The sequence below is a fragment of the Gymnoscopelus braueri genome (genome assembly GCF_963280865.1).
Source record: "Gymnoscopelus braueri genome assembly, chromosome: 23".
In the NCBI taxonomy this organism is placed as follows: domain Eukaryota; kingdom Metazoa; phylum Chordata; class Actinopteri; order Myctophiformes; family Myctophidae; genus Gymnoscopelus; species Gymnoscopelus braueri.
In genome coordinates, this window is record NC_137625.1 from 35,647,118 (window position 1) to 35,674,656 (window position 27,539).

The window sequence follows — 27,539 nt, forward strand, 5'->3', positions numbered from 1 at the left end:
ATCTAAAGATCTACAAGCTCACAACCCGTCATAATGCGACGCGTTGTGAGCTTATTAGATCAGCTATTTTCAGCCAAGGTTTAAATATAGGGCTGAAGTGGTTCATGTATGTTTTGTAATAATAATCAAAATCTACAAAGTAACTATTTACTAAAGTTTTCAAATAATTGTAGTGGAGTAAAAGTACAATATTTGTCTCTGAGATGTTGTGGAGTAGAAGTAAAAGTATTGAAATTTGGAAAAACTCCAGTAAAGTAAAAGTGTACTTGAGTACATGTACTTAGTTACTTTCCACCACTACCTTGATTATTGACTATAATTCAGTTTTATGCACTATACTGTATGTTGGTTTGTTTACTGTTGAGTGAGAAAACAATGTTGCTCATTAAAGGAGCAGTTCACCCAAAAATGACAACAATTGCACACCCCATGAAGCCTTGAATTCACAGATTTATTTTTGTTTTTGTGGCATTCCTAAGCCAATAATTTGATGACCGGGTGTGTATCCGGTAGGAGACACAAATAATCTACTTTGTGTCTCCTACCGGATACATTAGCCGGTAGGAGACCGCATAAATCCATGGATTCAAGGCTTCATGGGGAGTGCAATTGATAGAAAATAAGTAATTTTGGATGAAACTACTCCTTTAAGCTAAACATCTGGGGGCCTGTCCAAAATAATGTGGGGACCCCCAGTTTGGGAACCACTGCCCTAAGGTCTGCTGAACAGGGTCATTCCATTCTCCATACATACCAGGTTAAAAACTAAAAGTGACAGAACCTTTCAGGCTGTATAGCTCCCAGACACTGGAATGCCCATCCGCAGGTCTTGAGAGTTGCAGCCTCTGTGGACATTTTTAAGAAGATTTTATCCTCCATTATGTGCATTTTGCATGCAATTAATCTCAATACATCCTTGAGATGAATTATACAGTTTATTTTTGTTGTTTCTAAATTGCTTTAATGCCTTGACTATAACCATCTTAATCTGTTGCCTTGTGGATGTATTATTGCATCTATAAACTCATCTGAGTCTCAATCTCAAAGGTAGGGTAAGTGATACTTTTTGGTTAAAACAAAAGTTTTTTTGTGAAAAGGTTAAAGCACTATATTCATTGCTATAGGGTGTTTGTTCCGTAACAGGAGTCTCCATGTCTCTCTCTATAAACAGAAAAAACATTTTCAGGTACAATTTCAGCCAATCATAAGAGAGTAGACTACCCATTAATCAGCTTCCAGTTCCAATTTTGTTTTTAGTGCCATCACTTCCAATTTCACTTGTTTAATCTGTATCCTGACTGAGTTCTATATCCTGTTTGGATAAAATTGATGGCCTAGCTATCTCGACCTGAAAAAGTATTTTCTGTTTTATAAAGAGCTGGAGAGACATGGAGACTTGGACTCAAAAATAGAGCTATTTAACACTTATTTTAACCAAATAAAATCACATAGGCTACCTTACCTTTAAGGGTCCTCCACTGCTCTTACTGGTTTATACGATTTATGTATTTTGAGTACTTTATTATAACAGTTTGCAATTAGTGCAGAGTAGAGGTACAATGGTTGTTAAAAGGATAACACAAAAAGACCTATAGGGGCTTGTTTCCATTGTGGTCCTGTAACTTAGCCTGCATTGCCAGACTGATCACGACTAAAACTATGACGAAACATTTTGGTTGACTACCTTTTTTCACTGACGAAAACTAAATAAAAATGATGATGATTAAAACTAAGACTAAATATATTGACTTTTTTGTCAACAAATAAAAACTAGACTAAAATGTTAGTGAAGGACTAGTGGAGAAGAGATCCAGTAGAACAAAAAAACTAGTCATTTTATGTTTGGTTGTGCTCGGGTGTTGCACTGAAAATAGCTGATCTACAAGCTCACAATGCGTCGCGATGTGACGTGTTGTGAGCTTGTAGATCTCAATAATAAAACCCTTTCAGCTGAACCCCAAATTATATATCATAAATGTCTCCCCGAACTAAACATACAAAAATACATTATGAATTAACCTCTTGAAAATACACCATTAATACACAGGAACAATATCAGACTTTTAAGAATCAATTTATTAAACAATTAAACTTCTACAAATTATCATACAATAACATTTGAAGAATGAGAATAATGTGGAATTACTATTCAATGAGAACAAAACAATGGAATGAAATATGAAATAATTATCAAATAATGAATCAATAGATGAACAATGAATGATTTGAATGTAATTAGTGTGGTTGCCCTAACAGGGCAACCAGACTATAGTAATCCTCCAGCTTTATTATTATTGTAGATAAACAATAGTTTAGATCGTCTCTCCTCCCACAGTTTATTTTTCCCAATTTAGTGCCATATGTCAAAATGACCGGCCTCACCGGGAATCGTGCGCTTGTATAAGGCTAAGAGATTGGTTGCATAGTTTTATTGATATTGATTTATTAGTGCATTAAATTTCCCCATCCACTTTAATGGAAAAGTGCAAAAACTCAAATTCAAGTATTTTTTTCTCAGAAACCGTAAGAGCTAGAGTTACCAGATTTGGAGGGGAGGTTCCTAATTTAGTCCGAAATTATTGATAAAATAATTACACTAATCGGCCACATGGTGGCGCTATAACAGCCCCCTTTACGTTTTGGCCTATAACTCTTGAACCGTAGGTCGTAAAATCAAAATTTCTTTTTCCCTAGATTCCTTGGGTCATGACGCATCTCCCCATTTGCGTCAGGATAGATTTTCCGCCATTTTGAATTTTCTTCAAAACACACTTTTAGCTCCTCCTCCCATATATTTTGTCCAAATTTAACAAAAATCGGTACACAAGATCTCTGGGCCCATGCGATAAACATATCCAAACGGCATTTTGATAGTCCTTACCGTTCGTCCGTAAATGGCTTCCAAAGTTAGTGGGAGGGGCCCGTTTTACCAAAAATGCTACAAATCACGAACGAAACGTCCGGTCAATCCCAAATTTGAATCACATGTCGAGGGTGGTTTACTCAACGAATCCCCAAAATAATTACCACTTTGACCCATAGAGGGCGCCACAAATGCCCAAAACGTAACCGTTTTATGCAAAAACATGATTTTTGGGGGATCAATCCTCTCAAAATGAAAAGCAAGTGATCTCAGGAGTGACGTGACAATGTCATTGCCGCAGCCTCCGACGGTATTCCTCCCAGCGTATTACTCGGGTCCCGGCGGCACCGACCCGCGAATCGCGTCGGCGCAACCACACTTTGCAATTGCCCTGAATTGCGACGCGTCTAGTTAATTAATTAATGTAGACATTTAGTAGATATTTGAATCCAGTCAAAATCTTTAAGTTCAACATGAGAGTAAATGACATGAAGTCTAGTCAACGAACAACATGCTTACAGCAGTAGGAGAGGAAAGAGTTAAACATATCAACACGGGATGTCCGATATATCGGCCTCCAGATATTATCGGCCGATATTAGCATAAACATTTTATATCGGAAAATATTGGTTACAGGAGTTCTTACTGTATGGTGTGTGTGATATGAAATGTGAGCTTACCATAATCACAGTAATCCATCATATTCCATCATATTCAACAGCTTTTGCAGAACAATGAGACATACTCCAGTCACTTTCAAATTAGAGCACTGCAGAGGGCAGGTGTGTGTGTGTCTGTGTCCAGCTGATGCTCGTTGACACTCATTAATGGTATAGGCATCAAAGCAATTATGCTTCTGCACTGTCAAATAGGCCAACATCTAATCTGAGATTGGTGGGACTCATTCAAATGAAGATTATTTTACATTATATTGATATTATAGCTATTTTATTTTATTAGATATGTGATGTTGTTACCTGACAATTAGTTGACATTTGCCGCATATATCAGTATTGGTTGATATCGGTATCGGAAATTAGGAATTGGACAATATCGGTATATCGGATATCGGTAAAAAAGGCAATATCGAACACCCCTAATTTCAACCCTAGTCACTATTCTGCTGTTGTCATAATAGATCACAATTAGCTGAAAATAGCAGATCTACAGTACAGAACCCTGTGGGACCCCAGTCAGTAAAGTCAACAGGATTTAAGTGGTTCAGTATAAAGGTTTATAATATAAAAGAAACAACAATGATACTGTGATAGTTACATGATCAAATATTATACTGTTCCTCTGTCTATTGTGTCAAATATCAAACAAACACTTATCAAATAATAGAGTAGATGTGTTTACATAAGTATGATACTGTGATATTTACATCATCATCATCATCATCATCATCATCATCATCAGTGTTGATGGACAGTATTTATGATACATATTTATAAATGTGTGGAGTGGAGGTTTGAGCAGCGCTGTCTGATTTAAGATAATCTAATCTAATCTCAGATCTAAAGCTGTGGTGATGACTGATGAAAAGGAAATATTTTTCTATTTCTTTTCTTTTTTTCCCCCCCTTTCTTTTTTTTTTTGGGGGGGGGGGGGATTCAGGACACACACACACAGTGTGTTACACTTTAACCACTATGACCATTTTATACTTCACTATTCAAATGAAAGAAATCGTGAACGTAACAGTTTCAAGAGGTGAACGGGTTTGTTCACGTTTATGGCAAAGAACTAGTTCTTAGTTGCAGTAAAACCTGCAAGGAGGCCAGGCCCGGAGTCAACCCACAGTGCCTAGAGCCTTAGTATCGCCAAAACTTGCTGTTAACATCTCACCTGCCACCCTAAACCCTAACCCCCTCACTAGCACTGTCTCTTACTCCCCTCAAGAGACAGTGGGGGCTGTAGCATGCCACTTGGACACAGACCGGGGTCTGATCAGCCTCGGTCGGGTCGCCTGGAGGAGGGTGTCTGTTGCGAGACCCGAAACACCCAGGGACTCCAGGAAACAACACTGATGATGTGTCCAAGTATGTGCATCAGTAGATGTATTTATTTACTTATGAACGAATCAATCATGACTGACCCATCACTACTTAGGTCGGTCTGGTGTCAAAGTATCCTAGGCAACAGTGGTAACCATGATAACCTGGACTCACTCAAACATGTTGAGTAACCATGGCGACCTGATGTCACCCTCACATAGAGACTCTATCTCTGCTCACACAGACACACTGAGCAGTGTAATCCAACAAAGAACCCAGCATAGAGAGGTTCAGTGAATGTATTCAGGAAGGTGTGCAGGTGTGTCAGTGTGTCTGAGGACACTTCATAGAAGGACACACTCCCAAAATGACAGTCCAGATACACTGCTACTCTTTTGGAGCCCCTAGAGAGATGGACAGGGAGGACAGTGGCCTTTCCATTGTGTCTGACACTGTAACGGTTGCCAATCCAGTCCAGTCTCCAGGACATGTCATTGTTTCCAAGCTTATAGTCATCACTATCTCCTTTCCTGCTGATTCCTCTGTAAGTCACTGCTACACCAACCTCTCCACTCCACTCTACCTCCCAGTAACAGCGTCCAGTCAGACCCTCTGTACACAGAACCTGTGACCATACATCAAACCTGTCAGGATGATCAGGAGGATCCTGAAACTGACCACATGTCACCTTCATGTTGTTCTCAGACAGTGAGAGGAGTCTGTGTGCTGTGTTTGTGTCCAGTGTGAGACGATGGAAATCTGATGAGAAAACAACACAGTAAACATTAAATACATCATTCACTGAGTGACACACACACACACATGCACGCACACAAACAAACATACACACACATGCACACATGGACGCACACACACGCACGCACGCACGCACGCACACCTATACGTACACATGCAAGCAAACACACATGCGCGCACACACACACACACACACACACACACACACACACACACACACACACACACACACACACACACACACACACACACACACACACACCATCAGCACGATGTGAGGCGTTATGAGCTTGTAGATCTATTTATATTTTAAATATTATATCGATGACACTGGCTAAAGCAAAGAAGAAGTAGTTCACATGTAAGTAGAACGTAGCTCACTGATGATGAATAAGAATAACCATAAATGAGCTTTAGTTGTTCTGTGCTGAAATGATGATGATTCCCAATTGTACTTTTATCAGATCCGATCCTATTAAATTACTGTTTTGTGTACAAACAGGGACCGAAGCACAAATCCATTCACCTTCTGGTGCAGTATGAAGAGACTGGCATCAGAAATGCATCTGTCCAAGGATTTGAGTAAGTAAACTAAACGTTAGAAATGGTTTAATTATCAAACTATGATTGTTACCCCAACATTTCATTGCTTGTACCTGTGCGAATGAATGACCCCTTTTTACGTGTGAATGTGTGTGTGTGTGTGTGTGTGTGTGTGTGTGTGTGTGTGTGTGTGTGTGTGTGTGTGTGTGTGTGTGTGTGTGTGTGTATTTTATATATACACACACACCATAGTGGACCCTCAACTGCTTTCCTCATCAGTTTGATCCTATGGGCTTGGAGGGTGAAGTGACCACCGTTCAAGCCTCAAAAAAGTGGAAAAAAATATATAGGGTAAATAAATTGTGTATTATGTGGTGAATGTGCCCCTGGATCACATGGATTTCTGGATGTGGGTGGGTTACTTTACACTGGTGGTGAATCTTCATGAATACCAGTTCTATAAGTAATAATTAAGGTTTATCAAAATATGTAATGTGTTAATTTTACACACAGGACGTGATATTACCCCGGACTCGGTCAGGGACAGAGGCTGGGGAAACGACACCTTCAACCTGGTCCTATTTTGAGGAAATGCATAAGGCATTGGGGGACAAGGACTCAATAAAGCCACTTAACACCATCGCCACAGCAGTGGACTCAGGTAATGCTGAGCAACAGCCTGATGAGGAGACTACCAAAACCTCATCAGGCTGTTCTGAAGCTCCAGGGACATCAGGGACATCAGCCACTACCCCAAACCCAGCTCCATGGGGACATCATCCACTAACCCAACCCCAGCTCCAGGGACATCATCCATGACCCCAACCCAACTGCCCGGGGGTTCAGAAGTTGTATAAAAGAAAAAATGAAGTTGTGGAGTACCTAAGAGAATAATACAGAAAGGCAGGAGAAGCGGCAGAGGCAGTTGGACGAGAGGGACATTTTAAAATAGCAGCAGCTCGATATCCTCATTAAAATCTTAATATTTGCTTTATAGGACATTGTGGGTGCAAAAGTTTCAAGGTCACTCTTGAGTATGAAGAAGGCTTTTATATCCATCATAAACAAATCACAGAAGGTAAATATCATTATTTTGAGCTTTATTTTCTACAACATAATTGTTATTGGTATCTCAATGCACATCGGTTATATTTACTATTTTTAAATATAGCTGATCTACAAGGCGTAGCAGGTGTTGTGATGGGGGAAAAAATGGGAGCTTATCCGTTGTACTATGATAAAGAACTATTGACTGACATTGTTTCTGTCAAACCATATGACCTTAGTCTTGCCGATATTAAGGACCAGGCCAAGAGCAGAGAAACCACCTGAATTCACTGGAAGCTACTGAAGAGTTTTCAGGACAAGATTTAACATGCTTTGGATATTGTACGCATTGTACTGTGGACACTGTCACTTTTCTTTTGCATTGCACTGATTGAAATGGTTGCACGCTGCGGCCCAGGCCGACAGTACTTTCCTAACAATGTACCTTTAACTTTGTAACTCTTAACTGCTGTGCTGCCTCTGGGCGACTGAAATTCCCCTGCAGGGTAAATAAAGGTATCGATCTATCGATCTATCTATCTATGCAGGGAGGGAGGGGCCAGTATGATTTGTGATATGACACTTTATCAGACAGACAGACAGACAGACAGACAGACAGACAGACAGACAGACACTCACATCTTGTAAGGAGTTGAGGTTGAATCCAGTCTCCTCCTCCATGTTTCACTCTGTAGGAAGTACAACATGTACATAATTTTTTCTGGGGGTTAAGTAATATATTAATATAACTTGTAATGTACTTACATGAACATTAGTGATTACTTTTCATGTTGTAAAAGAAAAGGGACAAAGCTGTTTAATAATTTCACCGATTTTACGGACTGATGAAGGAACATGAAAGGAATGCTGGGCGTGAATTGAAATACAAATTAAAATGTATAATTTACTCCAAACAATAATAATAATACGAATTGTTGTTATTATTATTATTATTATTATTATTATTATTATTATTATTATTATTATTACTACTATTATTATTATTATTATTATTATTATTATTATATTTGTATGAGCCAATTGCATGTAGGTGGTGAATTATTCATTCATTTTACTCATATTCACCCCCAGCCTGCCTACCAACCATTGAAACATTCTCATAGAAACAGTGAACTAACAAACATGGACACAGTTCATTCTACTCACTCGAGAGTCTTCAGTCTAGAGAACAGCTGCAGTGCTGAATCATTCAGGACGTTCAAACGCAGGTCTAGTTCTTTGAGATGGAGGGCTGGATTAGAACTTAGAGCTGATGCCAGAACTTCACAGCATCTCTCTGACAACCAGCAGTGAACCAGTCTAAATAAAGAATCAAACACCAGATATTACATTCCTGGGGAGAGAAACTAACCATATATTAGGGACCTGGTCTAACTGTGAGGATTTGGGAGTAGAGATACAAGAGCTGAAGTCTAACAGGCAGGAGATCAGTTACTTGATCCTAAAGAAAAATGTTCCTGTTGATTTAGCCATTTTCTCTGGAAGAAGAAACACTCTTCGTACAGGGTTTTGTGATGTTATATACCATCGGCTTTGTTTGCGTTCATCATGCTAAAAGAGTGACGTTGAGAGCTGTTTCTAATCAACTGAGCAATGGAGCGATATATGTCGCCAATTGGACTAGTTACACCATGACAAGATAAGTACGCAACCCAAAACTCTACCAAAGTGTCCTTGTATTTTGAGCCCTTTGCTCCTCTAAGGTGCAAAGGCCTTTGACAAAACTTGGTAAAAGCACAAAGACCTGGCTCCTGAAATATTATACTCGAGTGTGGCTTTACCATGATCATTGGCACTTCTGTGTTGCTTGCGGCACTCGGCTCCACCTCGTTCCTGACCACATCACTGCCGTACCAATAATCACAGTAAAGCACACCCTCTTGTGTAACGTGCTTTGGTAGTCACATTTTGTGAAACAAGTTTCCCTACGTTTTGGAAAACAAAAACATGCGTGTAAGGTGAATATTTTGAGTAGATTAAAACTGTGATTTCAAAAAAGTATGAGGTGGGTTTGATGATTTTTGTGATCAACTTAAAAATACGTTCTCTATGGGATGAAAAGTGTATGAATAAAGTAAAATATTTCAAAAAGTATAAACATTTACAAAAACATTAAATCACCAATGAAAATCCAAAGATAGTCGAGCATTTGAAAGTTTGAATGACGTTTCTAGGTGAAAGTATGAAGGAGTTATTAGAGCATATAAGTGCTCTAGAAAAAATTCAAAAAGTATAAAACATTTCTAAAAGTTAAATACACCCGCACAACATCATTTATATATTACTTATATTTTGTATATATTCATATACTGCTGTCTCTTTTTATATTATGTGCTGTCTTCTTTTATATGGACCCACGGGTCTGAAATAAAGATTATCATTATTATTATTATTATAGCTGAATATGTTAAAGTTTTAATAACATTTGTAGCACAAAGTATGTGGAAGAAATAAGAATCACAAAAATGTGCACAGCATAAATTTAGAAAGAAATATAAAGCGGGAAGAACATTAGTGTGCTCACTTTGCAGTGAGCCCACAATAATAATAAAGCCATGTATCTCAGCATGGCTTTACATACTGTGGTCAATGTACAGTATCATTATTCTAATCAGTGTTGGTTGCAATGCTATCAACCTTATTAACACTCTTCAAATACGGTCTCACACACTGCATTCATATAATATTTACATTCTGGTAAATTAGTCTGACCTGAGAATCTCCAGACAACAATGTGGACTCTTCAGTCCAGCACCCATCAGCTCCAGTGAATCTCCCTGTCCCAGGTTGCAGTAAGTCAGGTCCAGTTCTTTTAAATGTGAAGGATTAGAGCTGAGAGCTGAAGCAACAACTTCACCCCATGTCTCACTGAGGTCACAGCCAACAAGTCTGTAAATACAGATTAAATGCAAAATCTGACATTATTAATGATACAACAGGTAGTTCTGACCAAGCAATCTGATTGGTTGAAACTCTTTGACCGTGCTCAAATGAGCATGATAGCACACCTTGGCTTTCTGAAATTAAACGAATCAAAATATAAAAATCAGCTGTGCTGATCAGCCGGAGTTTCAGCAGAGCTAAGTGGCTAGGCTAGCAGTTTGCATGGGAAGTTCACAGATATACATAGTAGCTAAATCTGGCATTTATATCTAGCACTTGGCCCGGACGGTTGGCATAACCGTCTGGGCACCTAGGCTGGTAATCCAGCCAGACTGCGTTTCACAGGTTCGACTCCCGATCCCGACGGCCTTCGCTGCGTGTCAACCCCCCCCCCCCCCCCCAACTCTCTCTCCCAATTTCCTGTCAGCCTACTGTCCTATCAATAAAGGCATAAAAGAAGTCCGCGGGAACTATGGGGCTGCGTCCCCCCCTTAAATTTAGAGTAGACAATAATTTTGTAACCCTTTTTCTCCCCAATTTAGGCGTTATGCCAATTAACTTACTAATGTTATGGTCCAGAACAGCTAATCAGAACAGAGGTACAGAGGACTTGAGTTCTCTTGTTGTTCTGTGTGGTACTAAGTTCTTTGTTCCCTTTTGGATTGTGTGTGCCCATATCTAAGTAGTCCCAGAATGGATATACAGTTCAGTATGGTACTGCATGGTTGTACTGGTTTTGTACAATGTGTAGAATCACATCCCTTAGTTGTGGTTGACCTGCTAGCTAATGTTATCTGATGACTTCCACATTCATGTTCCTACAAAGTTCAGAGAGGGAGACGGATGGTGGACGGGGCCTTCCGTGCTCTACAGACATACGTTCTCTAAGCTCTGGAACTTTAATACATTAATATTAATGTATCGATCCCTTCCTGTATCGTACAGTTATTATCTTACTCTGTATCTCTACCTTAACTGCTGTGCTGCCCCTGGAGATAACGGTCTATCTATCTACTAAGAGTGTTGGGTAAGGGTGACATTGTCAGTCAGTAAAAAAAACAAAACAGTTTGACCATCTAGCAGTATGTTTAGCCTTAGTCTTGTTCTAATCCTGCTTCACTGGGGACTGGCCTTTATTTGCCCATACACACAACACAGTGTGTTGTGTTTCTGGCCTTTATGGGAAAATAAAGGCCAGTGTATTGAAAACACTATTTGAGACCTGGACAGCTATTATTTGAGCTTTTACATTAACCATCATTTATAGTTATAGTGTTATCGGTGTGAAGGTAGATTGACTTTGTTCTAGTACGTTTTTTATTCACATGAATACTAACCGAGCCTTTCTGCTGTTCGTCACAGCTGGGATCAGTCTATGACGCCCCTTCTCTGATGTGTTGTATGTGTCCAGGTTAAGCTCATCCAGAACTTCCTCTGACATCTGCAGCATGAAAGCCAGAGCTGAACACTGGGACTCAGACAGTTTTGCCTTTGATCTGTCCCATGACTTCAGGTACCGTTGGATCTCCTGATGTGCTGAGTGGTCATTCATCTCCATCAAACAGTGGAAGATATTGATAATTCTCTCAGGAGAGTAATCTTTAGTGGTCATCTCCTTCAGGTTGTTGATGGCTCGCTGGATGCTCTCTGGACTATTCTCTGTCCGACCCAACAGACCTCCTAACAGACTTTGGTTGGACTCCCGTGAGAGGCCATGAAGGAAGCGGACAAAGAGGTCCAGATGGCCATTTCTACTTTCTAGGGCTTTTTCAGTGGTTCTCTGCAGGAAGTCATCCAAGGAACTGACACTACCCCCCAGGAATGGCTCCAGTACCTTCATGTTCTTCTCTGTGAAACAGTGGAACAGGTAGACTGCAGCCAGAAACTCCTGGATGCTCAGATGAACAAAGCTGTAGACCAATTTGGAATGGAATTTCACATTCTCTCTTTTAAAGATCTCTGTGCACACTCCTGAGTACAGTGAGGCGTCTTTCACATCAAGACCACACTCTTCCAGGTCTTCTTGGTAGAATATGATGCTACCTTTCTGCAGATGTTCAAATGCCAGCCTGCCCAGCTTCAGAAGAACCTCCCTGTCAGTCTCCATGAGCTGCTGTTGATTCAACTCATATGTCTCATCATACTTCTGCTTCTTCCTCTTTGTCTGAACCAACAGGAAGTGGCTGTACACCCCAGTCAGGTTCTTGGGCAGCTGTCCTGTCTCGTCTGTCTTCAACATGTCCTCCAGAACAGTAGCAGTGATACAACAGAAGACTGGTATGTGACACATGATGTGGAGGCTCTTTGATGTCTTCATGTGTGAGATGATTCTGCTGGCCAGCTTCTCATCACTGAATCTCTTCCTGAAGAACTCCTCCTTCTGGGAGTCTGTGAACCCTTGCAATTCTGTGGCCATGTCAACAAGTGCAGGAGGGATCTGATTGGCTGCCGCAGGTCTGGTAGTTATCCAGAGGAGGGCTGAGGGGAGCAGATTACCCTTGATGAGGTTTGTCAACAGCACGTCCACTGATGATGTCACTGTGACATCAGAAACAATGTCATTTTTGTGGAAGTTCATTGAAAACCTGCTTTCATCCAGACCATCAAAGATGAAGCCAACTTTCCAGTCAGCGAGCTGCTCTGCTGTGACCTTCTTTAATGTTGGGTGTAAAACATGGATCAGTGAGAGAAGACTGTGCTTCTCATCTCTGACCAAGTTCAGCTCCCGGAATGAAAAGGGAACCAGGAGAACGACATCTTGATTTTCCAAACCCTTCGCCCAGTCCAGAGTGAACTTATGCACAGAGAATGTTTTTCCAATACCAGCGATGCCCTTGGTCAGAATTATTTTGTTGGGTGTCTTTCTGCCAAGACGGAGGGGTTTAAAGATGTCACAGCAGTTGATTGGTTTATCATGGAGGGTCTTCTTCTTGGATGCTGTCTCAAGCTGCCAGATCTCATGTTGGTTATTAATCCCTTCACTCTCTCCCACTGTGATGTAGAGCTCTGTGTAGATGCTGCTGAGGGAGGGCACTTCAGTGACGTATGTCACACGATCAAGACTGTTCAAACTGATCTTATAATCTTTTAAATCCTCATGCAGACTGACAACTGCAAAGAATGAATAGATTTGAAACATTCAGGGTTTTTTATTTACTTTACTTTACTTCCTTGCAATGTGTATACATTGCAAATTAAATGGATTCAAGAAAATGTGCAATTAATTGAGAAAAACAACCAACATAAATAACATTGGATCTTTTTTATAGATAGTTTCCCTATTTAAAGGTTTATTAATCATTTAATTATTATTATGGACATACTGAACAATGTGTACATTTAGCATGGCTGTCTTTTCCCATTTAAGCATTTACGTTTTTAACATTAAATGTTAATAGAATGAAGAATCATTCAAGAAGGTTTTATTTGTCACTAACTTGTACAAATAAAAGCAGCAAAATGTTGATGGGAGATGTTCTGCAAAATGTTGCTATCATAATAATAATAATTATTAATTGTGTGTGTGTGTGTGTGTGTGTGTGTGTGTGTGTGTGTGTGTGTGTGTGTGTGTGTGTGTGTGTGTGTGTGTGTGTGTGTGTGTGTGTGTGTGTGTGTGTTGGTGTGTGTGTGCGTGTGTGTGTGTGTGTGTGTGCGTGTGTATATATTAGGGCTGTCAGTTCTCCTCTATAATCCCATTCGAATTTCAATGCTTTATTATTCTTAATATTCGAATATTTTCGAATATGTTATATAATATATAATTATATAAAATTGTTTTTTTAATGTAAATTGTGTACATTTAATTATGTAAATGTAGTACAATAATAAACACATACGTGCACACATACAAAACGTAACTTTCTCTGTTACTATAAACAAGTGACCTACCAATGTTTTCGCATTGGAAAAAATTTAAAAAGAAACAAAAAAACAAAAAAAACAAAACAAAAAAAACAAAACAATAAAAACAATAAAAACAATAAAATAAATTTTAAAAAAATATATATATATATATATATTTTTTTTTTTAATTCGAATGGCAATTTTAGCATTCGAATATTATACATTTTTTTCACATTCGAATTATTTTCAAATTGTGAAATTCGTTCTGACAGCCCTAGTATATATATATATATATATATATATATATATATATATATATATACACATACACACCCACAGAACTAGAGTCACTTGTCTGTTCTATTTCTTTATTTTGTGTTATTGTTTTTGTTTTTATTAATTCCATCTTACTTTGTCCACTTCTGGTTTGACTGGGTGTCTTCAGTCCGGGTGTCTTCTCTCTGCGGACATAAAGGCAATGCATTATGTCTATAATTTAAAGTAGTAGATAGTCCCACATCCCAATAGTCTGATGGGTATGTTGGTGTGAGGTTAGGGTTAGTGTTAGGTTAGGGTGAGGTTCGGGTTAGTGTTTGGCCAGGGGTGGGTAGGAACGTGTTACAAGCATAGACTGTAAAATATGGATGAAGGGAGCCGTCACGTGGCCCATTGATTTCTACAGATCCGTTTTGAAGACACTATTTCAGCAAATTCAAATCCATATTCAAAAGTATGTCATATATTGTATAGGAGGATTCACATACTTTGTGTGTGGAGGTCCAGGTTCATTACTAAAGTCAGGAGCTCTCCCTTTAGACCAGTCACTCTTCATAGACACGCAGCTGGGTGTTGGAGACTCTGGTCTGTGGTAAAGACTTCTGAAATCATACAAATATTTATACAATTATTATGTGAATGAAAATGTCAATTTGTTCAAGATTCTTCAATCTTCAATGTCCATTATAGATAGATAGATAGATAGATAGATAGATAATTTTATTTCTGTGTCCTGCACACAAAGTGCTCAACCCTCATGGGTTTATAAGACACCATTTTACGTTTATAACATGTTTTACAATGTATTCACGTAGTACATTCAATTACATCTCAGAATTATACCTCAAAATTATACAGACTGTTCTGTCTTCTCTCCCAAGCTTGACAAATAAAATCTGCTACAACAAAAACTCCTTTAACAAAACATATCTAACATTTTTCATAATCATCTAACTCAAGGAAATTTCCACAAATAGAAGACATCTTACTAACAAATACCTCTCTTATATCATCATACTTTGAGCAATAAAACAAAAAGTGTACCTCATTTTCAATTTCCCCAAGTTCACAAAACAGACAATATCTCTCTTCCTCTGGAGTGGCATTAAACCTGCCAGTCTCCAGAGCTAATGGTAGTGTTCCTGACCGTAATTGTGCACATAGAGATCGTTGTCTTTTGTTTAAATTATACTTTACATACGGTTCTACCATGTACCTGTCTTTTATGAGACAATAGGTTCGTAACTTGGGCTTATACCATCTATCATTACACCATTGCTCTTTATATCTGGAAAACATTGTACTTCTAATTTTGTGAACGTCACATATTAACTTATTTTGAAAAAATAAATAAAAATCATTTGAATAAAATAAAGATCTCAATTATTTTGTCCAAGAGTGACCAAATCTAAAATCCCAGTTAAAAATCTTTTTGTGAGTCTCTGGTCATACATCTTCACAAGCCTATTCCATAGCCTAACCATTTCACATTTGTGTCTGATGCTTGGAGGTTCCCATCCCATATCCCCGTTAATTGCCAACACTGGAGTCAATTTATGGACTCCCAAAAAGGATCTAATAGCTCTATGATGCACAGTGTTACAACTTGTATGTTCCCGGAAACCCCAAACCCCAGAAGCGTAGTCAGACACCGGACATACCCCTGATTCATAGAGTTGTGTATAGGTGTTGAATCCTAAATTACCACAGTGTTTAACTTTGTTCATGACAGAGCCCAGTGCCCTGCCCGCTGACTGAGCTAGGACACCAACAGCATCATTAAATATCATGTGCTCATCCAATGTCAATCCAAGATACTTATACTGGTCAGTATATGACAACCCTATTGACCCAAAATTAAACACAACTGAACTTCTCTGTAGTGATTTTTGTCTGAAATGTACTATTTGGGTTTTGTCCTGGTTTGCCTCCAGTCTCCATTTCCAGCACCATTCTGCAACAATGTCCAGCATTAACTGCAGATCGCTTTCATGTTCAGCAAGTAAGACTATGTCGTCCGCATACAACAATATGCTTAAACTTTGATCATCAACAGGGATTCCCAAGCCAGAATCCTTAATTTTAAGGGCTAAGTCATTCACATAAATTGAGAACAATGTTGGAGACAAAATGTCTCCTTGTTGAGGGAACCATCCAGTTCTGTATTCATTAATCTGAACACAGGCAACAGGTGCTTGGTAAAGAGACTTGATGGCATTATAACATTTTCCAGATTTTAACACAAACACAAAGTATTCACATACTTTGTGTCTGGAGGTCCAGGTTCATTACTGAAGTCAGGAGCTCTTCCTTTAGACCAGTCACTCTTCATAGACACACAGCTGGGTGTTGGAGACTCTGGTCTGTCGTAATGACTTCTGAAATCATACAAATGTTTATACAATTATTATGTGCATGAAAATGTCCATTTGTTCAAGATTCTTCATTGCTATGTCCATTATACACGTACAAGAGTAAAATATTTGAGTTTCCTTTCACGACATTGCAGAAACATACAGAACAGACACAACACAACAGAACAAAAATGAATGAAATATTACCACTAAAATGTACTAAAAATACAGTACAATACAAGTTGCATAGATTTATAGATATTCCATAGTTTGTTAAATATAGTCTTAAATAACAAACTATGGATTGATATTCCATAGTTTGCTAAATAGGTTAGACAAGTTGGTCGGATATAGCGGTTGCCCAAAACAGCCAGAAAGGGCTCTGGTCGTTGTGAGCTTGTAGATCGGCTACTTTTGGCAAAGAGATTTGGTGTTGACAGAAAAAAGCGTCCAAGAAATGTAGGTCCGTTTTTACTGAGAATAGAGGGTTTACGTAGGCTACACATCAATATGAATTACATCAATAATTATGAATGACAGATTCATATGGTAGAACAGTGCAATTTGTGAAAATAAAGCACAGAGATGTTTCGTTTTTTAGCCCCCGTTTATATGTGAAACTGTAGAATTAATAAAAAACTTCTCCTTTATTTTGGACAGTAATTTATAATTCTGCTATTCCTTATAATGCTCACATAAGCTATTCAGATGGAGTAAACTGTGCAAATTATTCAGGCCATTCACCACAAATAAGGATGATTACATTTATTGAAATAGGATGCATCTGTTGTGTGTGTGTCTGGCCGTTTGTTTTGGGTTATCTTCCTTGCATTCCACCTGCATTTGGAGAGCTGGATCACTGAAAGAAAACTATAGGTGAAAAACCCGCCCAGTGGAGTGATCACAGGATGCATCTGTCCCATTGGTTAGTGCCTATCACTGCCGGGTGATAGTTCACCAATGCTGAACCGATGCGTTGGACTTCATGTTAGTGCATGCGTATCAGCCCTGTCAACTTGTCGCATTGGGTCTTTCTGTTTTTTCCCCATATAATGGGAGTGGATGGAGCTTCCGGCCACTTGTCGCGTATGTGTGTCCATGCCTACTGGCTTCATTTTCAAGACGGCATGCTTGCCGCCTGGTGAATGCGCAAGTACTTTTACATTCCTTTTTTAAAACTGTACTTCTAATGTTAACTTCGCTACATTTGTCATTTACATCATACATATGTAATAGAAGACTGGCGGCACATTGGCAGCATTTCCATGTGATCCAATCGTTGTTTTTATTTTCCCCATTTTGAGTTGGGTATGTGGGTCATAACTGTATTTCAGCCTTACTAACTATGAATTAACCTTATAAGACGTTGGCTAAGCGGTTATAGTGTGTATATTGTATAGGAGGATTCACATACTTTGTGTCTGGAGGTCCAGGTTCATTACTGAAGTCAGGAGCTCTTCCTTTAGACCAGTCACTCTTCATAGACACACAGCTGGGTGTTGGAGACTCTGGTCTGTCGTAATGACTTCTGAAATCATACAAATGTTTATACAATTATTATGTGCATGAAAATGTCCATTTGTTCAAGATTCTTCATTGCTATGTCCATTATACACGTACAAGAGTAAAATATTTGAGTTTCCTTTCACGACATTGCAGAAACATGAAAACAGAACAAAAATGAATGAAATATTACCACTAAAATGTACTAAAAATACAGTACAATACAAGTTGCATAGATTTATAGATATTCCATAGTTTGTTAAATATAGTCTTAAATAACAAACTATGGATTGATATTCCATAGTTTGCTGAATAGCTTAGACAAGTTGGTCAGATAAAGCAGTTGTCCAAAACAGCCAGAAAGGGCTCTGGTCGTTGTGAGCTTGTAGATCGGCTACTTTTGGCAAAGAGATTTGGTGTTGACAGAAAAAAGCGTCCAAGAAATGTAGGTCCGTTTTCCTGAGAATAGAGGGTTTACGTAGGCTACACATCAATATGAATTACATCAATAATTATGAATGACAGATTCATATGGTAGAACAATTTGTGAAAATAAAGCACAGAGATGTTTCGTTTTTTAGCCCACGTTTATATGTGAAACTGTAGAATTAATAAAAAACTTATTTTGGACAGTAATTTATAATTCTGCTATTCCTTATAATGCTCACATAAGCTATTCAGATGGGGTAAACTGTGCAAATTATTCAGGTCATTCACCACAAATAAGGATGATTACATTTATTGAAATAGGATGCATCTGTTGTGTGTGTGTCTGGCCGTTTGTTTTGGGTTATCTTCCTTGCATTTGGAGAGCTGGATCACTGAAAGAAAACTATAGGTGAAAAACCCGCCCAGTGGAGTGATCACAGGACGCATCTGTCCCATTGGTTAGTGCCTATCACTGCCTGGTGATAGTTCACCAATGCTGAACCAATGCGTTGGACTTCATGCTAGTGCACGCGTATCAGCCCTGTCAACTTGTCGTATTGGGACAGTCTTTCAATTTTTTTCCTCATATAATGGGAGTGGATAGAGCTTCCGGCCACTTGTCCCGTATGTGTGTCCATGCCTACTGGCTTCATTTTCAAGACGGCATGCTTGCCACCTGGTGACGAGTAACGCGCAAGTACTTTTACATTCCTTTTTTAAAACTGTACTTCTAATGTTAACTCCCATTGGTTAGTGCCTATCACTACCGGGTGATAGTTCACCAATGCTGAACCGATGCGTTGGACTTCATGCTAGTGCGCGCGTATCAGCCCTGTCAACTTGTCGCATTGGACAGTCTTTACGTTTTTTCCCCATATAATGGGAGTGGATGGAGCTTCCGGACACTTGTCGCATATGTGTGTGACGAGTAACGCGCAAGTACTTTTACATTCCTTTTTTAAAACTGTACTTCTAATGTTAACTTCGCTACGTTTGCCATTTACATCATACATATGTAATAGGAGACTGGCGTCATATGAAGTCAGATATCCACATTGGCGACATTTCCATGTGATCCAATCGTTATTTTCCCCTGTTTGAGTTGGGTATGTGGGTCATAACTTACTAACTTACTAACTATGAATTAACCTTATAAGACGTTGGATAAGCGGTTATAGTGTGTATATTGTATAGGAGGATTCACATACTTTGTGCCTGGAGGTCCAGGTTCATTACTGAAGTCAGGAGCTCTTCCTTTAGACCAGTCACTTTTCATAGACACACAGCTGGGTGTTGGAGACTCTGGTCTGTGGTAAAGACTTCTGAAATCATACAAATGTTTATACAATTATTATGTGAATGAAAATGTCAATTTGTTCAAGATTCTTCATTGGTATGTCCAATATACACGTAGAAGAGTAAAATATTTGAGTTTCCCTTCACGACATTGCAGAAACATGAAAACAGAACAAAAATGAATGAAATATTACCACAATAAATGCAGTACAATACAAGTTGCATAGATTTATAGACATTCCATAGTTTGTTACATAGCTTAGCCAAGTTGGTTGGCTAGGCGGTTGTCCAAAACCACCAGAAAAGGCTCTGGCCGTGGCCCAAATGAGCCAATTGACGTAACCTCAGTAAACTATGCCTAAACCTAACCTTATTCCTAAACGTAACCTTAGTAAAACTATGCCTAACCTTAAACTTATTTCTAACCTTATCCTCAGTAAAACAAAGACAAGTATACAAGAACCTCTGGTCCGCAGAAAAAATGGGGGTGAGCGGCTTTTGGGGCGAGTCTTCCGGTTACCCCACAGACAACTTTTGGCGGCACTGCGGCTTGCGAGAGATCCTCTCCGTGGAGTAATTAAACACCACAAACAACACGCGATTTAGAAGCACTTCATACGAAAACTAACACTTATGTTTATTTAACGTTAGTACATGTGTTTTATTGTTGGACATGCGTTCATGGCAGGTTATAATATGGGCTTTTGACAGCCCTTCTTCTTCCCGGTACGGTGGACTGGCGCTGAATCTTTTAACTGAATGTACCGGCCTGTTCTGACCTGTCACCCCTGAGTACCTGCCAGGCGGGTACAGGTGATGGCCAAGACAAAGCCACACATTTGCATTCCTATGGGCAAGGGTCGATTCACAGAAAGTGAATGGACTCGGTGGCGATTGGCTGTGTGTTGGTGACGGACGATGAGCCAATGGCTCAAGGCAGCCCACGTATCTATTGTTCTCACACGGCACACTAAAGGGCCGTGGAACGGCAGTTGGGAACCGCTGGTATAGTGTTTTAGTGTTCTGTATATTGTACAGTGTTATAGTGTGTATATTGTATAGGAGGATTCACATACTTTGTGTCTGGAGGTCCAGGTTCATTACTAAAGTCAGGAGCTCTTCCTTTAGACCAGTCACTCTTCATAGACACACAGCTGAGTGTTGGAGACTCTGGTCTGTGGTAAAGACTTCTGGAAAATGTTTATACAATTATCACGTGAATGAAAAGTCAGTTTGTTATGTCCCATTATACAAGTATAAGAGAGTATAATCTTTGGGTTTCCCATCACGACATTGCAGCAACATGAAAACAGAACAAAAATTTATGAAATAATATTACCACTAAAATGTTCTAAAAATACAGTATAATACAAGTTGCATAGATAATAGATATTCCATAGTTTGACATACTTTGTGTGTGGAGGTCCTGGTTCATTACTGAAGTCAGGAGCTCTTCCTTTAGACCAGTCACTCTTCGTAGACACACAGCTGTCTGTTGGAGACTCTGGTCTGTGGATGTGATGTTTGTCAGGTCCCTCCTCCTCTCTCTCCTCACAGTCGCTCATCTTTAGGTCTTTATTAAACCTGTCAACGGTCAAGTTTACAGTCAGTAAAATAGATCAGAAAACAGGAACCACACACACACACGCACACACACACGCACGCGCACACACACACACACACACACACACACACACACACACACACACACACACACACACACACACACACACACACACACACACACACATTGCAGCTCGATGCATAGTGAGTTTGTAGATCTGCTATTTTCGGTGGAGCATCCCCATTCCCAGAATAGGGATGCTAGGGTACAAGTGGAAAAAAGTTTCTATCACACAAACATTTGGTGCCCCCCCCTGTAGTAACTCTGAGAACCCCCTAGGGGTCCTGGACTCCCTGTTGAACACCCCTGGTGTAAAGGAAAAGTATTTGTGTCTTGCTCAAGGACACCCAGCCAGGAGGAGTCAGGGATTGAACTGGTAATCTTAGAACACACACACATACACGCGCACACTTACGCACGCACGCACGCACGCATGCAGGCAGGCACGCACGCACACACACGCACACACACACACACACACACACACACACACACACACACACACACACACACACACACACACACACACACACACACACACACACACACACACACACACACACACACACACACACACACACACACACTGTTTCTATAGGGGCCGGGCATAGCGACGTAACAGGGTCGAGACGCCGTTAAATCAGCCCACTTTCGCCGCCATAGTGAGTGAGTAGATTGACAGCTGCCACAAGTGTAGAGTAGTGTAGTGTAGTCCGTAGTCCTGTGTTTGTTGTCCAGCAAGTAGACGGTGTACATTATTATCTATCTCTAACTTGTCTGTTGCTCTAATTTAGCAATGGTACGACAGTGCTGCATTATCGGATGCAATGCCAAGGTTTCAGACGTTAAATTAAAAAAGTTAAATTGCACACATTTCCTCATGGTCACAGTGGCTGAGTAAACAGCCAGGGACTCTTGTCTGTCTGTCAGCAAGTGTTCAGACGTCGGAGATATCAAATAAATGTAGTACGGCTTGGGTGTCAGCTGACGAAATAACATAACCTTCAACAACATTCCCAAACACATATAAGCTCAAACGAGCATGACAGCACACAATCAAAAATATACATCTGTTGGAGGGAGGGCGATCGGCAAGCATCAGTGTTGCCATGTCGGCTTATTATAAGCGACTTTGGGCTTCTTTTTCTGTAAAGTTGCTTGTAAAATTAGTAGTCTTGTGTGGCTTATTTATAAAGTGTACTTGCTTATTTAGGCTTATTTAGGTACTTGCTTATTTAGGCTTTTAAAAAAAAAAAAAACATTTAAACCAGTGGTTCTCAAATCTTTTCATGAAAATGTTTTGTGCCAGGGAGCATTTGTGTTGTTAGAATGTTTTAAAAAATATTCCAAATATTCTTTATTTTATTGCAAGAGTTTTTTTTATAATAGCCTATGTACAAGCTCACGTGAGCTTGTAGATCGGCTATTTTCAAGTAGCCGATGTCACTAAGCCACTTCTTTTGGGCTTGTTTTCATAGACCTGGCTGCTTATTTCTCTCGCAAAATATGGGAACACTGATCGTGTTGGTAGCGTGCCTTTGCGTCTGCGTTCAGCTTCTCTCTGTATGGTATCTCTCTGTCACGCATTGCCCGGTCCATCTTCTGTCCTTTACCAATACATTTGCTGTAGTTCAGGACACGTCGTGACTCGTGGGTAACTGTCAATGTTGTTGATATGGAGCACACCTAATATGGCCACGGAACTACTTCAGCCTAAGCTTGGCCACGCCTTTTGCCCGGCCTCTATACCGCTCGAGTGAGAGAGGGAAGTTAAGAAAACTTCTCCTTCTTTGTCTGTGTTACAATGAGCCTCATTCAGCAACTGTTCTTAAGAGGAAATGTATTCTTAGACCCACTTAAGAAGTTTTTAAGAAGATTTTGGTATACTCAACAATGTTTTCTTAGCTGTGATCTGTTCTTAGGTAAGAACAGAATCTACGCACACTCTAGAGCACTCTTAGGGTGCCCTTTGAGTTCTTAAGTGTGATATGTTTCATCTGTTTTCTCAATTCTACAATTGAATAATATAAAATTTAAATTACAATAATATTTTTATCATATCTTTAGAGCAGTGGTTCTCAAAGTGTGGTCTGGGGGCCCCCAGGGGTCCACAGCAAACGAGGGGCAGTTTAACCACTTTAACCCTATTTATACTTTGTTTGAAAATAGCCAATCTACAAGCTCACAACGTGCCCCATTACTGCCCATTTTGAGTTTATAGATCGGCTATTTTCGAAACATTTTGATAAATCTTGAAAACATTTTGAAACCAAGCCCCATACCCACCCCATAACTACTGCCTTAAACATGTAGTGTTGTTGTTAATAAACACACTACTACCCTAAACATGTAGTGTTGTTGTTAATAAACACACTACTACCCTAAACATGTAGTGTTGTTGTTAATAAACACACTACCCTAAACATGTAGTGTTGTTGTTAATAAACACACTACTACCCTAAACATGTAGTGTTGTTGTTAGTAGGAATAAACACACTGCTGCCCTAAACATGTAGTGTTGTTGTTAGTAGGAATAAACACATTAGGGATAAACACAAATGGTCTCAGACTGTATAGCAATCATGAAGCTACCTAGAGAGGCGCCTCTTGTCTACTCTAAGGGATAAAAACAGGGATAGGAAATACCCTATGGCAAGGAGAGACTCCCACAACAAAGAGAACAGAGCCTGTCTCCATCCACAGGCACAAAGCTCTAAACTAACCTGACATGCTCACTACCAGGGTACATGGGCGTCTGTCCAGAGCACCTGATTGGATGCCTGAGCTGTCAGTCATACAGAGGCCAATAATACCTCGACACCTCCCCAGTAAAGATACCTCTACCTGACCACCTCTGTTAGCGTCATCAACCTGAGCTCTACAAAGTGTGTGTGTGTGTGTGTGTGTGTGTGTGTGTGTGTGTGTGTGTGTGTGTGTGTGTGTGTGTGTGTGTGTGTGTGTGTGTGTGTGTGTGTGTGTGTGTGTGTGTGTGTGTGTGTGTGTATACAGGATTACAAATGTTATGTTCAAATATAGCAGATCTGCAAGCTCCCAATGTGCTGCCTTGTGACAAGTTTTAAGCTTGTAGATTTGCTATTTTCAATTGTCAGTTTGAGGGTCCTTCACATGAAAATGTTTTGGAAACAGTGTTCTAACTCACATTATTTTATAATGGTCTTCTTAAGTTCTAATCACTAATTAACTGATTACTTTTCCAGTTCACTAACACAGTTTATAAGTACAGAGATTTAAATGGAATCGTTACTAGTTACTTAATGTGCAAATAGTGGGCATCTTCAGAGGGTTATAATGATTATTATCATCCAGCGATGTGCTCTAGTACAGTACATGTGAATTCAACTTAAGAGAGATGGGGGGGGGGAGAGAGAGAGAAAGAGAGCAGGGGTGAGGTATACTTCAATCCAAAGTTCTCCTTTGTTAGATTAAACAAACTTGTATAGACAATAACAAGTGGTTCTAATATGTCGTATAAAACACTTTAACAGCTTTAACCTTCATAACAGCAGACTCCACAAATGTGCTCTAGCAGTTTGATTACCCTGCATTAACCTCTGTAATACCAGACCTGATTAATAACACTTACCCTAAATTAATCTTTATGCTTTAATCCATGGTAAAACAAAAAAACTAGTCCAAAGTTCATTGGGTTGTCGTGTCAAAATGGTTGAATGTACCAAAGCACTAACATTTGTATCATACTCGGTGTGTCTAAAGCTACACTCCTGTGTTCATCTCTTTTAGTCTTCAACCAGGTGGAGCCTTGTTTCAACAAGTCCTAGTGTCCCACCCCTATGTAGTCATAGTACATTATCAGATTACAGAATGTATTTGAAGATCTGGTTTCCAGATGAACAATCCCTGTACTTCTCTATTGTGTAGGCTACAGTAGTTATTGGATCCTGTTTTTAATAGTTCTGTTAACATTCACCCACTTGTCATGGTCACATGACATATTCAGGTTACATAGCGTTGGTTGTGGGTAAAATGTAAACACATGACATACTCAGGTTACATAGGGTTGGTTGTGTGTATAATATAAACAGGATTCAACTGCAGGTAGAGGCAGAGTTGTTTGTTGATCCTAACTGCCTCAGGTGATGAGTCTGTACCTGAGCTAGAGAGAGAGAGAGAGAGAGAGAGAGAGAGAGAGAGAGAGAGAGAGAGAGAGAGAGAGAGAGAGATGAGGTGTGTCTGTGACTGTGCCTGTGCCTCACCTCACCTGAACCTGAGGAGCGAGAGATGAGAGAGAGAGAGAGAGAGAGAGAGAGAGAGAGAGAGAGAGAGAGAGAGAGAGAGAGAGAGAGAGAGAGAGAGGGAGAGAGAGAGATGAGGCGTGTCTGTGCCTCACCTCACCTGAACCTGAGGAGCGAGAGATGAGAGAGAGAGAGAGAGAGAGAGAGAGAGAGAGAGAGAGAGAGAGAGAGAGAGAGAGACAGAGAGACAGAGAGACAGAGAGACAGACAGACAGACAGACAGACAGACAGACATCAAGATAGTGCGAGAGAGAGAGAGAGAGAGAGAGAGAGAGAGAGAGAGAGAGAGAGAGAGAGAGAGAGAGAGAGAGAGAGAGAGAGAGAGAGAGTGAGAGGCTTTCACCAAACAAGTTCTTACAAGTTATTTTGCCCCCAAAAACTGTGCCGGATATTCTGAATGAGCTGGCATTGTTTCTGCACCACTTCTTCACACAGAGACAAAGACAGAGTGAGAGTGAGTGAGCGTGAGAGTGAACCAAACTGATGAAACTAAACTAGTGTTATTACATAGTTTGAATACACTTACTCTGTTTCACATGATTCAACTGTCTGTTCTAATCATTTGGTTACATTTACATAGTTGATATGAGTCACATGCCTAGTCTCTTTGTACAGAGAGAAAAGTTGCTGCTGCGGAGTGCTGCCGCTGGCTTGCTGCCTGAGATATACTTAATTGCACACTGGTGTTGCGCACTGAATAGCCATTTGATCTACACGTTCACTGAAGCTCACAATGCATCGTGATCTAGGCTACGAAGCCTCTCCCAGGAGTATGCGTGCTGTTTCCCGAAGCTAGTTAGGCAGACACTTAACGCTGTGCTCTTGAGAACCTACGACGACCAAATGAATGCATTCCACCTGGAGTTGAATATACATTATATAACCATGTCAAATATACATTGTGTGCAGTGGGTCCTTGCTTCACCTTCATAAAATGTAATCTCTCTCTGTGCGTGTGTGTGTGTGTGTGTGTGTGTGTGTGTGTGTGTGTGTGTGTGGTGTGTGGTGTGTGGTGTGTGTGTGTGTGTGTGTGTGTGTGTGTGTGTGTGTGTATGTGTGTGTGTGTGTGTGTGTGTGTGTGTGTGTGTGTGTGTGTATGTGTGTGTGTGTGTGTGTGTGTGTGTGTGTGTGTGTGTGTGTGTGTGGTAGAGCGGTCACTTAGGAATCACAAACTTGGTTCCCGGTTTGATCCCAGGTTCCACCTGGGTTAGTGTCGAAGTGTCCTTGAGCAAGACACTGAACCCCTCAATGCTCCTGAAATATGTTGCACAACATTTGTGGAACTGTGGAACTCCTACATACTAATAATTCACTCAAAGTGTCAAAACATGTTCAATCCTGTGGGAGAGAAAATATTAAACAATGTTTTCTTAAGACAATGGATCGATTAAAATCAACCGTGTGTGAATGGACACTGTGAAAAATTTGTGCTTTTAAAGGTTAGGAGCCCTGGCATCAAACTAGTTGTGAAGACAGCATTCCTTTAAATGCTGTCATACCATCATTAATCTGTTGCTAGATTGTCAAAACTTACATCAGACCGACTCATGGTCTAAACTTTCTCATCAACAATACCTTCATGAAACTATTGAAGCTATTTGGCAAACACACAACTAGATCAGGTACAACCTGATCTCCTCCTGTCCTCAACTAACACTGTCCTCCTGCTGTGACGTGTTTTGAGATTGTAGATCAGCTATTTTTGGTACACCGCACTGGCACGCAACTAAGTATAAATCAAGCATAACGCTAACCCTAAATGTCTAATCCTAACCTTTAAAAATGTCTCATCCTAACCCCTAAACCTATCCCCTAAAAAAAACCTTAACC

The 27,539-nt window shown here is 39.9% G+C and overlaps 1 protein-coding gene across 5 annotated transcripts in view; it reads right to left on the reverse strand.

Moving 5' to 3' along the window:
- Positions 1 to 2,055: 2,055 nt before the first annotated feature.
- LOC308079504 (protein NLRC3-like) overlaps positions 2,056 to 27,539 on the reverse strand; it is a 30,552-nt gene continuing 5,068 nt past the window's right edge. For 2 of the 5 annotated variants that reach the window (XM_080421041.1, XM_080421043.1), the window contains exons 2-13: positions 21,222 to 21,395; positions 20,888 to 21,001; positions 19,724 to 19,837; positions 17,998 to 18,111; positions 16,494 to 16,607; positions 14,718 to 14,831; positions 14,365 to 14,414; positions 11,448 to 13,221; positions 9,940 to 10,116; positions 8,374 to 8,526; positions 7,846 to 7,895; positions 2,056 to 5,619 (exon numbers count right to left, since the gene is read on the reverse strand). In XM_080421041.1, the coding sequence (XP_080277167.1) occupies positions 5,087 to 5,619; positions 7,846 to 7,895; positions 8,374 to 8,526; positions 9,940 to 10,116; positions 11,448 to 13,221; positions 14,365 to 14,414; positions 14,718 to 14,831; positions 16,494 to 16,607; positions 17,998 to 18,111; positions 19,724 to 19,837; positions 20,888 to 21,001; positions 21,222 to 21,376 (3,462 nt within the window). In that variant the 5' untranslated portion in view covers positions 21,377 to 21,395 and the 3' untranslated portion in view covers positions 2,056 to 5,086. Of the gene's footprint in view, positions 5,620 to 7,845; positions 7,896 to 8,373; positions 8,527 to 9,939; positions 10,117 to 11,447; positions 13,222 to 14,364; positions 14,415 to 14,717; positions 14,832 to 16,493; positions 16,608 to 17,997; positions 18,112 to 19,723; positions 19,838 to 20,887; positions 21,002 to 21,221; positions 21,396 to 25,039; positions 25,191 to 27,539 lie in introns of those variants that run through there. The other 3 variants (XM_080421042.1, XM_080421044.1, XM_080421045.1) reach the window with 3 other exon arrangements.